The sequence below is a fragment of the Centruroides vittatus genome, unplaced genomic scaffold (assembly GCF_030686945.1).
Source record: "Centruroides vittatus isolate TY-2023 unplaced genomic scaffold, ASM3068694v2 contig_559, whole genome shotgun sequence".
Taxonomy (NCBI): Eukaryota; Metazoa; Arthropoda; class Arachnida; order Scorpiones; family Buthidae; genus Centruroides; species Centruroides vittatus.
This window is the reverse complement of record NW_027122332.1, coordinates 83,871-99,703: the sequence shown is the minus strand read 5'-3', so window position 1 is coordinate 99,703 and position 15,833 is coordinate 83,871. Positions and strand designations below refer to the sequence as shown.

The window sequence follows — 15,833 nt, the reverse complement described above, 5'->3', positions numbered from 1 at the left end:
CTTGGAGATCTCTACAATTACAATGCTATTAATTACTTCTGAAAAATCCTGAAGAAGAGAGAAAAGCAATTGACATTGGGCAGATTCTTTAACCCCCACAAACAGAAAAAACATGACTAATAAAAATGCAAGACTGTGTACATATGTATTTTTATTATTACATATATACTTTCTTACTACATTTATTTATATTTTTTTATTTTTTGGAGACTCCGGAAAGAATTAATCAAATTTCCATAAAAATCTATGGTAAATCAATAATCGGTTAACGAACAATTTGGATAGCGAATAAAGTCTTGAATTGGATTATTTTCATTAACTGATCACCCACTGTATATAAAATATTTGATATCAACGTTGTATATAATTGACAAAAGTTATTTACGATTAAAGATTAAAAAATAAGATCAAAAAGTTATACCTGTTTTCCATTATGAGGAATAAAGAAAACTTCACTCCATACAAATATTCCATTTGTTGTTCTTTCTGAACCTCCACACCATTCAAATCCTTTCAATGGTGCATCATCACTTCCCATCCAATTTGAACTTCCCTATTTAAGATAATTTTTCTCATAATTAAAATGAAATATTAAAAATATATTAAATTTATACATCAGAGAATAAATTTACAAAAGTAAACAATTTATTTATTCTACAATTTGTTTATAATGAATAATTAGTATAATATATTATTATTTAATGACAATAGAAGTACTATTCATTTTGTAAATTAGAAGTTAAATTAGGTATTTTGCTTCAAAGTTTTCCTTATGTTTCTCATAATTAAGGTCAGAACACCAAAAATTGGATCCCTTTTTTTAATTGGTTCTTCTCAACTGTTCACCAGAAGGAACCTCAATCTATAAATTATATCTTCTTCTCCCTAGCATAACAGCCCTTGTAAGACCCTGGCCTAATCAATGATTTTTAGATTTCTATCTATTCAAGGCTTCTAATGTCCAAAAAACCTATCTTTTGAATATCATCCTTCACATTGTCACACACCTTTTCTTAAGCCTTTCCAGCTTTTCTTACTTATTAGCCTACTAGTATAAATATCACATGTTAAACTGTTTGGCAACATTCTCTCAATGTGTCCTAACCATCTAAGTCTGAATCTTCAAATCTCCGTACACACATTTGATTGACAATCTAATTTATATATATTATATATACAGATTATTTATCTTAGTAAACAGTTCAGCTTTGCTAGAACATACTTAATAAAATTAAATGGCTAAATTTTCAACAAATAACTTCACATTGTTACTACATCTCAGATCATAACATTTTTTGACCCTTCTTGTAATCAGGTAAATTAAGTTGGCCAGACATCCCATGGTTAATGTTACCTTAGGTAGTCAAGATGGCAGCTCATCTCTAATTCTAGCAAGGAAACAGTGGAACACACGTTCTAACCTAACCTAACCTATTCTAATAAATTACCATAATTATCAGCAACCAAATTATTAGAATAGGTTAGGTTAGTTTAGAATGTGTGTCCCACTGTTTCCTTGCTGGAATTAGAGACGAGCCACCATCTTGGCTACCTAATGTAACATTAACTTGAATTGGTTAAGGTGGAGTCACCAGATCAATGCCTACATTTCTTTGAGAAAAAGCATGACAATTACTGACAGTTACACCCTGGCATAGACAAATACAAAAGCCATATCCAAGTGCCTGGCCTAACATCCTGCTTTTTAATTTCGAGATTTTTAGGAAAACAGTAACTTAACACTTCCATTTTTTTTTTTTTTGCTTTTAAATTCTAGATATAGTAAATTATTCAGTATTACAGGAAGCAAGCTTGAAAATGCAGTGTTAAATGAAGAATCTCACATACACTCATGGTTCTTTTTGATTTTTTTGCTTTTACAAGACTGACCTAGTTTACTAGATAGGTGTGTATGGTTCCCAGAACAGATGAAATCTTGCCAATAATTTTATGCATTGATAAAATTCAATTATATTAAAACATATCAACGCACATCAATATAATCAAAAATATCTTAAAGTGCTATAGTAAAAAGTAAATAAAATAAAGAAAAAACAATAAATTTGTCTTCCCTCACCTTAGCTTGAAGATATCGTAAAATAAAATTTAAAAGAAAAGACTTTCCTTTCCGGAAAGCTCCAGATACGGAAATTACTTCAACCGGACAATCTTTTACATTTTCTCGAAGCAAAATTAATTTTAAGGCATTTTCATCCAATTCAAATTTATGATTTTTGGCAAATGCTATTAAGACTGGTTTTCCTGTCTGACCGATAATTTTGTTTCCGAACAATTGGGAATCTGTAATAAATAATTCAAGTTGAATAGAATCACTTAAATATACATCATCAAATGGGTTAATGTTACCTATGGTTCCAAAATGGCAGCTCGTCTCCGATTCCAGCAAACAGAAGAAAGGAAACAGTGGGGACACATGTTCTAACCTAACCTATTCTAATAATTTCGTTGGTAATAATTATGGTAATTTATTAGAATAGGTTAGGTTAGGTTAGAACGTGTGTCCCCACTGTTTCCTTTCTTCTGTTTGCTGGAATCGGAGACGAGCTGCCATTTTGGAACCATAGGTAACATTAACCTTTTTTGAATAAAAAATTTAATGTGTAGTCAAGTTAGAACCAGGTTAAAGAATTTCACCTCACGTGAGGATCAATTTTGAATGTAAAAGACAATTTTATTTTTCAAATATTAATAAAAAAAAAGTTTCTAATGACCACGTGAAACTTTCTTATAACATCTGTTAAGTCCATATTTAATGACAACGTTCAAATATGTTCGACAGAAATAATGTCTAACAGAATTTAAATCAAGTCTCACCTAACTCCCGTATTATGTAAATATTATTAAACTACAGATTGTTTCCTTTAAAAATTATTGATTATTTTTGGTGAAATTGATAATTTTTGGGACCTGCTATCACGAATAAGCTCTCTCCTCGTTTCCATAGCTTTAGCGCATGCAACCATTTTCGTGAAATTAAGTCAATAATGGCATGTTTATGAAATTGACAACACGGAAACGGAAGTCACGTGACGTTACGCATACGAATTACATTTTAAAATGATGTTGCCTTTATTTAGAAATTACTATATATTAAAAAATATATATTTGTTTTATTTTGTAATTATTATAATAAAATTACGCAAAAAAACAATAATAATATTAATAATTAATCACAAATTCTAATAACGCCATCTTTTGACAATATAGAAAATTACATAAAGTTTATATTAATTAAACGAATAATAAAAATTGGATTATTTTCTATATAAAAATTTCATTATAAACATTTTTTTATGAATTGTTACAACGTAATTATATTAATAATTATACGAAATATCATTCAGGCTTGAAGTTTTTTTAGATTTTTTTTTAACTCTTTCCGCCCTGTGGGCACTAAGAGGGCCTCTTTTAGTAGGCCCATTATGGGTTCGGCCAGGCCCACAATGGGGCGACCGGGTGGTGAGGGACGGGGCCCGACATATCCGGACGGACCACCCCCAAAAAATTCCTGGGGATTTTTCGACCCGTCGGTATTCGAACCCGGGTTCCCCAGAGCGGTAGGCTGCCACCTTATCCGCTTGACCATCCGGCCACCTGAAGTTTTTTAGTGCTCTATGTGACGTCATTTAAAGTAATGGTTATAAATCATATTTAATAATTTTGTAATGTTGTGGCTAATTATATTAAACTTATTGTGCAATATAAAAATTAAAAAATAAATAAAAAAACAAATGGCCTTCTAAGTTGACAAGAAATCATAAATCAGCAATCATCTGGGAAATAACGACGACAGGAACATCATTAGGTAAAATAGCACAAAGGCCTGATGTTAATTAAAGTTCCCAAATCCACATTTTTCCAGATAGTAACAATAAAACATCTAGTATATAAAACTAGAAAAGCAGCAACATATCTAAAACAACAACACCATCAAAAAAGACTAATATGGGCCAAAGATAAAATGTCATGAACTACAAAATAGTGTAAAGTTATTTGGACTGATAACAAAAAAAGTTCAATTTGGATGGTCCCGACAGTTGGCAATTTTATTGGCACAATCTTAGGAGATACGACTTTTTGTTTACTAAGCGTCATCAAAGAGGTGACTCATGTCAGTCATGATCTGAGTAGGTTTTGGATAGTCTGGAAAAATTTATTTAGCATTCATAAATGGCTAAATGAAAGCAGTTGGGTATCAAAACTCCTTGGATATATATCTTCTGCCATGGGGAAAAAAGGTGGTCCATTCTGGCAATCGCAACAAGATAATGCACCAATCCACAATGCAAACTTCGCTTACAATAGTTACTGGATAATAGCATTCAGGTCAAGGGTGTCGCCAGAGGGGGGGCAGAGGGGCAGTTGCCCCTCCCTAGACATGCGAAAAAAATTATTTAAATGCTAAGTCATTTATTGCCCGATTTATAATTCCCGCGCGAAAAACCCAAGAAGATTATGTTTTAATTAAAATAATCTTCTTAAGCTTCTTAAAATTTATGAATCGTTTTTATTTTACCTACATACAATTCATATCCTCTATCAATTTATATCATCTTGCCCCCCCTGGCCCATTGGCTGGCGACGCCCTTGATTCAGGTCATCGATTGGCCTCTCTATCCCTGTGATTTGAGCCCATAGAAAATCTTTGGAGTTTAATAGCTAAGGATGTGTATGCAGGAAAAAACAATACCACAGCAATAAACAACTCAAAGCTGCAATTGTAATTACATAGTAAAAAATTGATTTAAATATGCTGCAAAATCTTGTCAACTTTATGTAAGATAGGGTTTACAAGATCATTTCTCAAAATGGCGGTTTTACTTGCTATTAAATGCCACTGTCCTTATATTTTTGCAATACCATTATTTTTGAATAAAAAAATTATATTTTCATTTTTATTTTGATTGCAAATAGAATAAGCAATTCTTTTACATCTATATACATTCCTGTCGCTAACTTTTTAAGTGTTAAAAAAAAAAAAATTATTATTCCAAAAACTCGGAGTAGTCTTATATTTTTGCAACTCACCTTATATAATATTTGTCTTTTATATTTAAATCTATACTATTAACATATAATTTCGACGGCCGATGGCCGAGCGATTAAGATAGAAACCTACGGCTCTGGACGGCCCGGGGTCGAAAACAGGAATTTTTCGGGGAGGGGTGATCTGTTCGGATATGTCGGACCCCGTTCCTCATCAGCAAGCCGCTCCATTTTCGGCCTGACTGAATCCATAATAGGATTGCTGTAAGGTCCTCTTAGTATCCATAGGATAACAGCCGGATGGCCGAGCGATCTGGATGATAGCCTATTGCTCTGGGAAACCGGGATAAAATCCGGACAGTTATATCAAATAAATAATATCAAATAAGTAATCAAAATCAGTTATTATATCAAATAAATAATAATTGCATGTATACGATTGTACGATACAATTATAGTGTTATTTATTTGAATATATCAAATTTAGTCTTTCCAGCGTATGTTGGTACTTTGGCCGTTGTTAAACCAGGCTAAACCATTTTTAGACCATTCATAGGTGTATCCAATGGCCCAGGGATACAATAAATAATTAACTATTTGCAATTAATACAGCAATCTCTCCTTATAACTCGGTAAAAATGATTTAGTCTGGTTTAACAGCTATCGAACCTGCCGAACATATTTTGGATTCTACCAGATATCACCCGGTCGCTCCTATTGTAGGTCTACAATGGCTGATCAGGATGTAGCCCGAAATGCCGGGATGGACCCTCCATTTTCGATATCGGGTCCCCCAGAGCGTAGACTGACGACTTAATCGCATCGCCGCCATCCTTATAGGTATCTAACATCAGTGGCGTAGCGTAGTGGGGGCGGCAAAATTTCACAATAAATAATAATAATACCTAAATAAGGGGACGGCGAAATTTTACTCCGCCCCAGGCGGCTGACACCCACGCTACGCCACTGTCTAACATAGTAATAAATCACTTTAGATTAGATTTATTGATGAATTGACTAATCAGTACATTATACGCAAACATGATTTGCATTTAGATCTATCAAAATGGAAATTGGATAAAAAAAAAAAAAAGACAATCGGATCCGATTTATTACGAAAAATTGTGAATGTCCGTTCGGATCGGATTTTAAACCGGATTCCTCAATGTGATTAAGTTTCGAATGATTGTGTAAAACCAAAAACCATTATATTGAATATTTTAAATATATACATATTTAAAATATTCAATATAATTATGTAGTATCTGATTAATTGGCACGATTCAAGCTCCGAATGAGGGGGGGTTTTTTGAGCACTGTGTCACGTCACCGGAAATGACGTAGGCGATTCTTTACAGGGCTACATCTCATGGAGGATCGCGCATAGGGGTATGCAGTGGTGATATTCGAAATATTTAACAAAGGGCTTGCTTGCAGAAAATTTTTCCCTAACAATCACCGACAAACAAAATGGAAGTTTTGGCTAGAAATAAATACAATACCTTTTGTTGCGATATATCTAATAACCAGTGGCGTATTTGGAACGTAAGGGGCCCTGGGCGAAGACCGGGTAACAATAGTATATTACTGCTGTCGACTTTTTTTCTTTTTTTTTTTTTTTTGGCAGAAAAATTTTTCACCCCGAATGGCACTGCTGATAATAGACGGATGTGATCATCTCTCGAAATACAATATCCTTTTTATTTCGCTGTCCATAGCCCGACACGTGTTCCACAGCCATCTTGTATTATCTCGCGCACGTGAGATTGTGGGATCTTCTGTCTTATGACTGGATCTAATTTCAAGAAATCTTGAATCGATCGCGATTAAACCTCGTTTCGGTCGAGAGAGATCGCACCAAGGCATAGTCCCCGACCTTGCTCACAATCTAGATTGAAAGCTCGGTGTGAACAGGGTATAAGGCTCTAGTTTAGTAGTGTTACAGAGTATAATACGTATATTTTAATATAGTTTTTAAAAGAAACAAAACCACTGAGAAATGTTACATGTGTTTAACAAGGTTCGGGAAACTGAAAATTTTAACAACGGGTTCGGCCGAACCTGTGCGAACCCGCTGAATATCACCACTGGGGGTATAGTCCTTTGACTTTTTTGTTCCTACAGGGGGGTCTACAATTTGGGAAGGTCGCCGGCCCCCTCATTCGGAGCTTGAACTGTGCCGATTAATTTATATAAATAGTAAAAATATAACAATATATACAATTAATAAAAATAAATTTAAAGCATACTCATCGAAATCGGATTCTAACTCATAACCAACATTGAACATAATAAAATATATCGATTAAATATAAATTTTCTTGTATCTTTTTCTGAGACTTTTTGTTTAATTTCGAAACAAAAACAGATCATAAAAGCTATTTTTAAATTAAAAAATTCGATTATTTTTAAATTTAATTAAAAAAAATAGAAAATTTTTCATCCAGTTTATTTTTATATTAATTTCAAATTAAGATGAGCGTTTATAAAAATAATTATACCAATAAAGGAAAACAATAAAAAATAATTAATAATAAAAACATTTAATATTCTATCATAAAGATCATTAAAATTATTTTATTTAATGTAGTGACATCTGGTGTCTAAATTTTAAACTAAAGAGGCAAATTTAAACCTGTTTGAATTTTGAAACTACTGTTTATATAAAAATATACATATGTATATATCATCAAAATATCAGTTAAACAGAAATCATATACTGATATTTTATAATTATTTTTTTGTTTGGATAAAGATTTTAAAATCACTTTATCGTTGTGTCTTATTCAACAGCGACATCTATGATTTTCATTTATATTAATGATAATCAGACTAAAAAATATCAAAAATTTATTTATAAACTCATAAACTTTTTTTCTCGAGTAAACATTGAGAAAATATTTAATAATATTGTTGCATAGTTACCTAAACTTAAAGAAACTCAAGTAAATATTAAGTTTTGGCGCAATGCCGTGTAATGCTGTTTACATACACTAAATAAGAAAACCAATGGTATAGTTCAGGCCTGGCCACCCAAATTGTTTCGCGGGCCACTTTGATCACGCGTAATATTACGGTGGGCCACAATTTAGGCAAACATGCTTTTAAAAAAGTAAAACAAATACAAAGTTCGTACTCGCATTTGCGCATTGTAACAATGACACATGCAAATTTTCATTTATTTAATTGTTTTGGTATACACATAACGGGAAACAAAAGTTTTAATAGATATAATATCGCTTAGAGGGCCGCACAATTTAACGTGACGGGCCGCGGGTTGGCCAGCCCTGGTATAGTCCGTTTCATTTGAAACAGTTTATTTATTTTCAGTTTCATTACAACAGTTCATTATCATTGATTGTTTATCAAGCTGTGTTAAAACTACTTTGCCAGGCAACGTGCCCAATGATTTAAAAATAAATTAATTTTATTTCTATGATAGTATTAGATCTGTTTAGAACATCTTTTAATTTTTAAATTATTTTTTATGTTTTAAATGGTGTAATTCACTTAGGAAGGCCTATTGTATTAAGTCAAAAACGTTAAGATTTATTAAATCAACTGCTGGAGTACAAGATGATATCTTTTATTGCTGTTTTTTTATTCTCCTGTCAGATCTGATTTATTTAAACCCAACAACGAGTTGCGTAACTTTCCCGGCAAAAACGTTAAAATTGTGTGGCGTAATCTGTCATGAAATTTTATCAAAAAACTTTTTATATTATTAACTATAGCAAAACGCTTAATTTTGAGGGTAGAGGATGAGTTTTATATAAAAAAAAAAAATTGTAAATGATAATAACGAGTAAAATCGCCATTAAATTCGGTCCTATTCGAGATATGAAACACGACTCCCTTTATTTCCTCACCCCCTCGATCTTTAACCACCAAAATTCAATAGCATCAATGTCTATAATACACAAACCTCCCTGTAAAATTTCAGAAATTTTCGTCAAAAAGCACAGGAGTTACAGTATTAAGCTTGACAGAGGGTGAACAAACTCGTGCCCCACAAACACACACACTAAGATCCATACAAACAGAAAAAAAGGATTAAGATTTCACTTGCTTTAATTAATAACAAGTGAGGAATCGAATGAACTAGACACAATGGTTATATGAAACTTAAAATAATAAGCACGTGTGTACATCTTGTAAAACAAGTTGGAGCACATGTTTATTACGTTAACATTAATTTGTTGCTCAGACAAAAGAATGTGTTAATTGAAAACGAATTTTGTTTTAGTTAACAGAAAACATATTTTGTAAAATGTAATTTATCGATTTAAAGATATACAACCAGGGCCGGATTATCCAATAGACAAATTAGACAAATGTCTAGGGCCCGTAATTCGGAGGGGCCCAGCTTCAATGCATTATCTTTCTCTGTTTTAAAACGAGTTAAAAATTATTTAAGAAATTCGATAGGACAGGAAATGCTGTCTTTAACAATGCTTACTAAAGAAAGAGACACACTCAAACAATTAGATTGATCAATTTTCTCAAATGAAAATCCAAAAACGAAAAATTTAAATATTTTAAAGGCTGATTAATGGATAAAACTACAGTACAGTTGTCCCTTGATAGTCCGACGTTTTGTAATCCGACATGCTCAGTAGTCCGACACACCTCCCGTCAAGGTCACCGTAGTCCCCGTCCCCGTTATGTGTCTGCTTGCACAGAAGCACGTTGCGACATGAATCTCCCCACCCAATTCTTACAGGATGACACACATTTCTTGTGTTTTCCATGAGCAGTTCTGTACGTACTGTATTATTTATGCCTACATATACTGTATGTACATTTATTGGCTTCCATATTTCTTTTAATAAACATGTTTTAGTTAACCGAAATGGGTGTTTCATTTACATATTAACCTAGGCAGCATTTTACTCATAAAATGTAGGAATATTGTAGGCTACTGCTAGCAAAACAATGCCAAATATGTAATCACTTTCGGTAATCCGGATACTTTTGGTAGTCCGACACCCCTTTGGTCCCATACCTGTCGGATTATCAAGGGACAACTGTATATACATTTATTGTTGTATCAGAAACACTTTTTCTGCACAATTATTATTGTATTAGTGTTTGTATTCTCTATTATTAATAAAAAATTTTAAGTGACATTATTTAAGATTTGTTTAGAAGCAACTTATTTAAATGGGGCCCCAATTTAAATTTTGTCTAGGGCCCGCTAGAGGCTTAATCCGGCGCTGTATACAACATATAAGATTAAGGGGTTAATACTATAAAAATTTAAAATTCATAAAATTTCCACTCGTAAATCAACTTTTATTATTTTGCAAGTCTTTGTAGATTGCTTTGAAATATTTATAAATTAACAGAGAAAATAATCTGGCAAGAAAAATTAAATATATACATCCAAAATTTGATTGTTTCTTATAGGCCCCCCGGAAAATGGAGATGTCGGTGCAAAGACTATTTTGGATCCCCTTTCGGACACCTTGCTTATTCAATTAAATAGTATAATGATATTGAAGTAGAGAAATATTCTAGTATAAATGTTAGTCCGTGGTCAAAGTAACTTCACTATTTGGAAATATAATCAGAAAATGGACAATTTTTAAATTTTTTTTCCTCTGATGGGTTATACTAAAACTCACGGGGCTCGGATCTCCCGGCACCCCTCTTGTTGGTCCTAGTTTCTTACCCAACAAAATAAGAAACATAATTCATAGAGAAGATTTCCGGTTCGATTCCCGCTGACAATTGTAAATCATTCTGGAATAATAATAAAAAAAGATTAAACACTGTATTCATACTGTAAGATTTAAATTTTATATTTTAAATATAACTCGGTGGCACTTCATTTTTGCAAAATACACGAAAATTTGTTTCTGTATTTACAAATAGGAATGAAGAGTTGTAACTGTTGATCCTTAATTGTCAATACAAAGAATCGAGTGTTGGAGAGTGATAAGGATCAAGAGTGAGAGAATCAAGTGTTGGAGTCAAGGAATGATTAGGATCGAGTATCCTTAATTGTAAATACAGTTAGAATGTATCCAATAAGCTTCCACGTACTGAAAGTAAAATTGATACTTGATACTTATATAATAGACTAAGTTACTATGACTATTTTAATAAATATTAATACGTTCGTATTATTTCACTACGAAAGAATTTAAAGATACAATTGTGTGGGTTGTTGAGCTTACAAGTTAGTTAAATGATTTGGGTAATGATAATGGTCGTCACGTTAACATCCCATTATGTGAAGTGATGCATACCACATTCGATATTTGTGATAGAAGGTTCGAACCTTTTATTGTGTTAAAATTTACGAATTGAAACAATCAAGTAATGATTGGATAGACAAAAATACTTTTAAAATTAGTGATTTCATATTCTATGAATTAAAAGTGACTGAGCGACTTGTTGCGACCTTGGCACTATTATACAGCGGTGAAGGTGTGTGTAAATAATGTTTAATGACTAGATCATTGGACAAACAGAAATAAAATATTGAGTAAAATCGTATTCTATATCATAAATAACATTTCATTTTTTAAGTAATAATTTTTTAAACTTTTTTTTTCCACAAGGAAATCACAATAATTATAGTGTATTTAACACTAGAACAAAAAAAATAGTGAGACATAAGTCTCAAGTTTTGCCATGTAAGTATTTAATACACCTATTTAATATAAATAAAATGGTTAAATAATAAAAAAAATCAATTAAAATATAAATAGAAGGATTTCCTCCAATAAGCAATTTAAAGAAATTGATTTAAAAATTTGAATTCAAATGGACAAATAATAATTGCTTTCACTTTAAAAAGTCCACTACAAACAATAGTCACGTGATACGACCTTCCCGTCATCCCTAGCACGGCGAACTATTTTTCTCTTTCACGCGAACTGAAATATTACTACGCTATATTTTTAACTTAAAATACAGTAGAGAAATTCGAGTAAGAACATCGAATATAAATAAGAAACGTTTCGGTACAATTAAACGATATATTTTAAATAAAATTGCAAACTATTTAACGATTTTAATATTTACGACCTTGGCACTATTTCGTGTAATGATGATGGTGTGTAAATAATCTTTAATGGTAGAAAGTTGGTTTAATGTTCATCTGTTGTTAAACGACGTTTTACTAAATGAAGACAAGTTATTTTCATCAACGTAAGTTATTGCATAATAATATAATTAATAAATTAGTAGATAATATTAAAAATGTACATTGCATTCTTCGTTGTATTCATGTGATTGCACAAGAGTGTGTGAGCACGAGAGGGCAGAAATGAGTGAGATATTGCATGTGTTTTTCTTTCTATGCTGCAATAATCACCAATGGCTACAATTACTAACACACATACAGAGCAAACCATGTGGATCGCACTTGCAAACAATAAACACGGGTATGTGTTCACTGGAGCCTATTCATTTCACTTTACTTGCAGTATCTACACTACTTATGACTGTGTTAATGTGGTTTCAGATTGTTAAGTTGCATTAATACAGTGGATTTGATTGCAGATCACTTATTTCATTCTCTATGAGAATTGTGTGTTGTGTGTTTTGGTAGAACTTACACAATCTGGTGTTTTTCATACTCTGCATGTAATGTGTTGAATGCCTTCTTAGTAAAGTTTTATTGATAATGATGCATTTAAAAAGGAAATTTAGTAAGTTTCACTGCTTTACAAACCTCATGGATAAAATTCAGTCTTTCTGTACTGTCGAGTGTATTTTTATGGGAGTTTTTCGTAGAAAAGTGCAATTTAGCAATGTTAAATAATATATTGAATGTGGTTCTGTTTTCGTAATGGTCGCTTTATTTAGTTCTCTGTGTTTAGTTAGAATTTACGCAAGTCTTTAGTGTTTTTGATACTCTGTATGTAATGTGTTGAATGCTTTCTTAGTAAGCTTTTATTGACTGCGTTCAGCAGACTCAACAGTTCCAGAGCTGTTGAGTATTTTTCGGCAGAACGCCGTCTACGGTAGTACTGTTTCGGAACGTTTGGTATTTTGACGTGGCATTTAGTAGCGTCTTTTATTTACACTACCTATCGCTACCTGAAACTGATTGCTTTTTGTTCCAATTCCATTGTTCAGCAGATGTAACTACATAACAGCTACCGATTGAAACACCATTGCTCAGTTACAACTGTTGACTCTGCTGAACACAGTCATTGATATAGCGATGCATTTAAAAAGGAAATTTAGTAAATTTCACTGCTTTACAAACCTCGCAGATAAAATTTAGTCGTTCTGAACCAAGTATATTTTTACAGGAGTTTTTCTTAGAAAAATGTAATTTATTATTTAATATTGCTAAATTACATTTTAGACATTGAAATTAGATGTGGTTCTGATTTTAGTAATGATTACTTATTTAGTTCTCTATGGGAAATAAGTATTCTAATTGATGGCTTCTTAGTTAAATTTTTATTGATGGTGTGATGATGCATTTAAAAAGGAAATTTATTAAGTTAATCTATGATATTACATTATTTGTTTTTGCAAAACAGTTAATATTCAGTCTTTTGTACCAATATAATATATATATATATTTTTTACAGAGTTTTCTGTAGAAAAATGTAATTTGTTATTTAAATTTTTAAATTTCATTTAAAATAATGAAATTGAATGCACTTCTGTTTTTCGTAATGATTACTTGTATAGTTCTCTAAAATTCTCTATAGGAAATAAGTAAATACATTTTGTCGCTTATACAGTTTTTGATGATTTCTCTGTATAGTATGTCAAATACTTCTAAATAAAAGTTTAATTGGAATGTGATGCTTAGAAAATTTGATTGCTGAATTATATTTTTGGCATCTTTAGAGGGCTAAAAAATCAGCTAAAGAGCTTTTTTTTATGATGTAACTATGGGGTCTATAATTATCACTTATATAATTCTCTAAGAAAAAAATAAGTAAATAATATTTTATGTATTACCTACATATTCTTAGAGAGTATTATTTACTTTTGAAGTTTATATAAACTTGTATATAATACATTGATTATACCAAATGCTTTTTTAAATACAATTTTAACTGACAACCTGATAGATTGAAAAGAAACATTTTGTAATTTGTATTGTTATACTGTTTGAATTTAAAAAATGTAAAAAAGAAGTTAAGAGTATATTTTTGGTAATGAATATATTTTTATAGTATTTTTTTCTTAATATAAAAATAAAAAAAAAAGAATATAGAAGAACTTATTCTTTTCATAAGTGTTTGTTGAATGAAATCTTAACAATCAATCGACACAAAGAATAAGATCTTATATAAATAATAATAATAAATTGTATTGAACAGTTTTTGCTATAAATAGTTGCAGTTAAACAAATTTGATTAAGTTAATACATATGAGGCATATTTTATTTGTATTTAGTTTGCAATTTATAATCGAAGGCTTGGTGTAAAAAGGGGACTAGTTTTAGTCTCCTTTTTTATACATTTTACAGAATTAACAAAAAAACTGTTTTGCAAGTTATCTATGGAAAAAAAATAAACCAAAGTAGCCGAAATGTGTAAAGATCACTAAAATAACATGCTTTTAATAAAAAATCCTTTTCTTTGTTTTTTTTTTTTGCAATGACAATTTCTGTAAAAAGGTTTTTTTCTTAAATGGAGTTGTTATTTGCCTCAAAATTATAATTTGACAGATTAAATGTATTAGAATACATTTATTAATCATCAAATAGTAAAAGTAAACAATATATATTTTTATAACGTTAAACATTTTAGTATAGATATTGTCATTGTCAGTATCGTGTTCTTCTAAACATATATTTGGTCCAAGAACATTCATCAGAATGTCATAATGCCATTTATCATTATTTTTTTGGCACATATTATCAGCTAGAAAAGAAACACTTTGAGCTGCTTTTAGTTAATGGGTAGGGGTAACTAGCATATAGTTTTTCAGTTGGCAGAGAATATATAGCTGAAATTTTCTTAAAATTAAATTTGGAAAGCATTATAATACCATCATTAATTCTATATTTTATCATATTGCTTTTCTCATATTTGAAAACACAATATTTTGAAATAGAAGAGTTTTCTTTTTTATTATTGGTTATAGTTTTATTTAAAATACCTATAAAATGTTCAGAAAAATTTAAAACCATATCCTGAATAATGTCTACTGCTGTAAATTTTTGCGATATCATATTAACAAATCTATCCAATCTTTAGATTTATAGGCATTTTTCCCCCTATTCCAGTGGTTTCCAACCTTTTTGTACCTGCGCCCCCTTAAAAAAATTGTTGCGCCCCCTTAATTTTTCTAACAATCTAATTTCATAAATACTCAACTGATATTATAATTTATTTAATGGGCTACAAAATAATATACAATATTATGTAAAAATGTACATAAAAAATAATTATTTATTATAAGAAATAATAATTTTAAATGTACTGAAAATAATGTACTATTATAACAGTTATGAAATTTACCTCAATATTAATTTAGAAGTTACCAAAGCGAAGTGTTTCATTCTATATATCAATGTGGTTATCGCAAGCACTACTAACGAACTAATTCTGTTCATAGACAACAGAAAAAAAACAGATGCTTCTGTTTACTGAAGTTTGGTGCGAGTAAGCACGAGAATACCCGGGATGTTCCGAGTGCTTGTCTTTTGTTTCCTCGCCCTGCCGGCGCTCGGCTCCAAACGCGAAAGCGAGATGTTTTCGTTCCAGCAAGAGTATGGATGGATGTTTTAGCATTTGTACCCGAAAAATTCGCGGCGAGGATTGTGGATTACGTATACCTATTTTGCTGATTCATTTTTTTGACACCTATTCGACTTTTTTGGTTTGTATTCGAAA

The 15,833-nt window shown here is 31.2% G+C and overlaps 2 protein-coding genes across 3 annotated transcripts in view; one reads left to right on the top strand and one right to left on the bottom strand.

Annotated features, from left to right (window-relative positions):
• LOC136978864 (atlastin-1-like) overlaps window positions 1-3,040 on the bottom strand; it is a 39,211-nt gene extending 36,171 nt beyond the window's left edge. The window contains exons 1-3 of one of the 2 annotated variants that reach the window (XM_067274682.1): window positions 2,836-3,040; window positions 2,078-2,301; window positions 422-553 (exon numbers count right to left, since the gene is read on the bottom strand). In XM_067274682.1, the coding sequence (XP_067130783.1) occupies window positions 422-538 (117 nt within the window). In that variant the 5' untranslated portion in view covers window positions 539-553; window positions 2,078-2,301; window positions 2,836-3,040. The remainder of the gene's footprint in view (window positions 1-421; window positions 554-2,077; window positions 2,302-2,835) is intronic. The other variant, XM_067274681.1, reaches the window with a different exon arrangement.
• Window positions 3,041-12,201: 9,161 nt separating this feature from the next.
• The window catches only part of LOC136978849 (zinc finger protein 541), an 81,771-nt gene continuing 78,139 nt past the window's right edge, over window positions 12,202-15,833 (top strand). The window contains exon 1 of the mRNA XM_067274670.1: window positions 12,202-12,404. The gene's annotated coding sequence lies outside the window, so the exon portion shown is untranslated. The remainder of the gene's footprint in view (window positions 12,405-15,833) is intronic.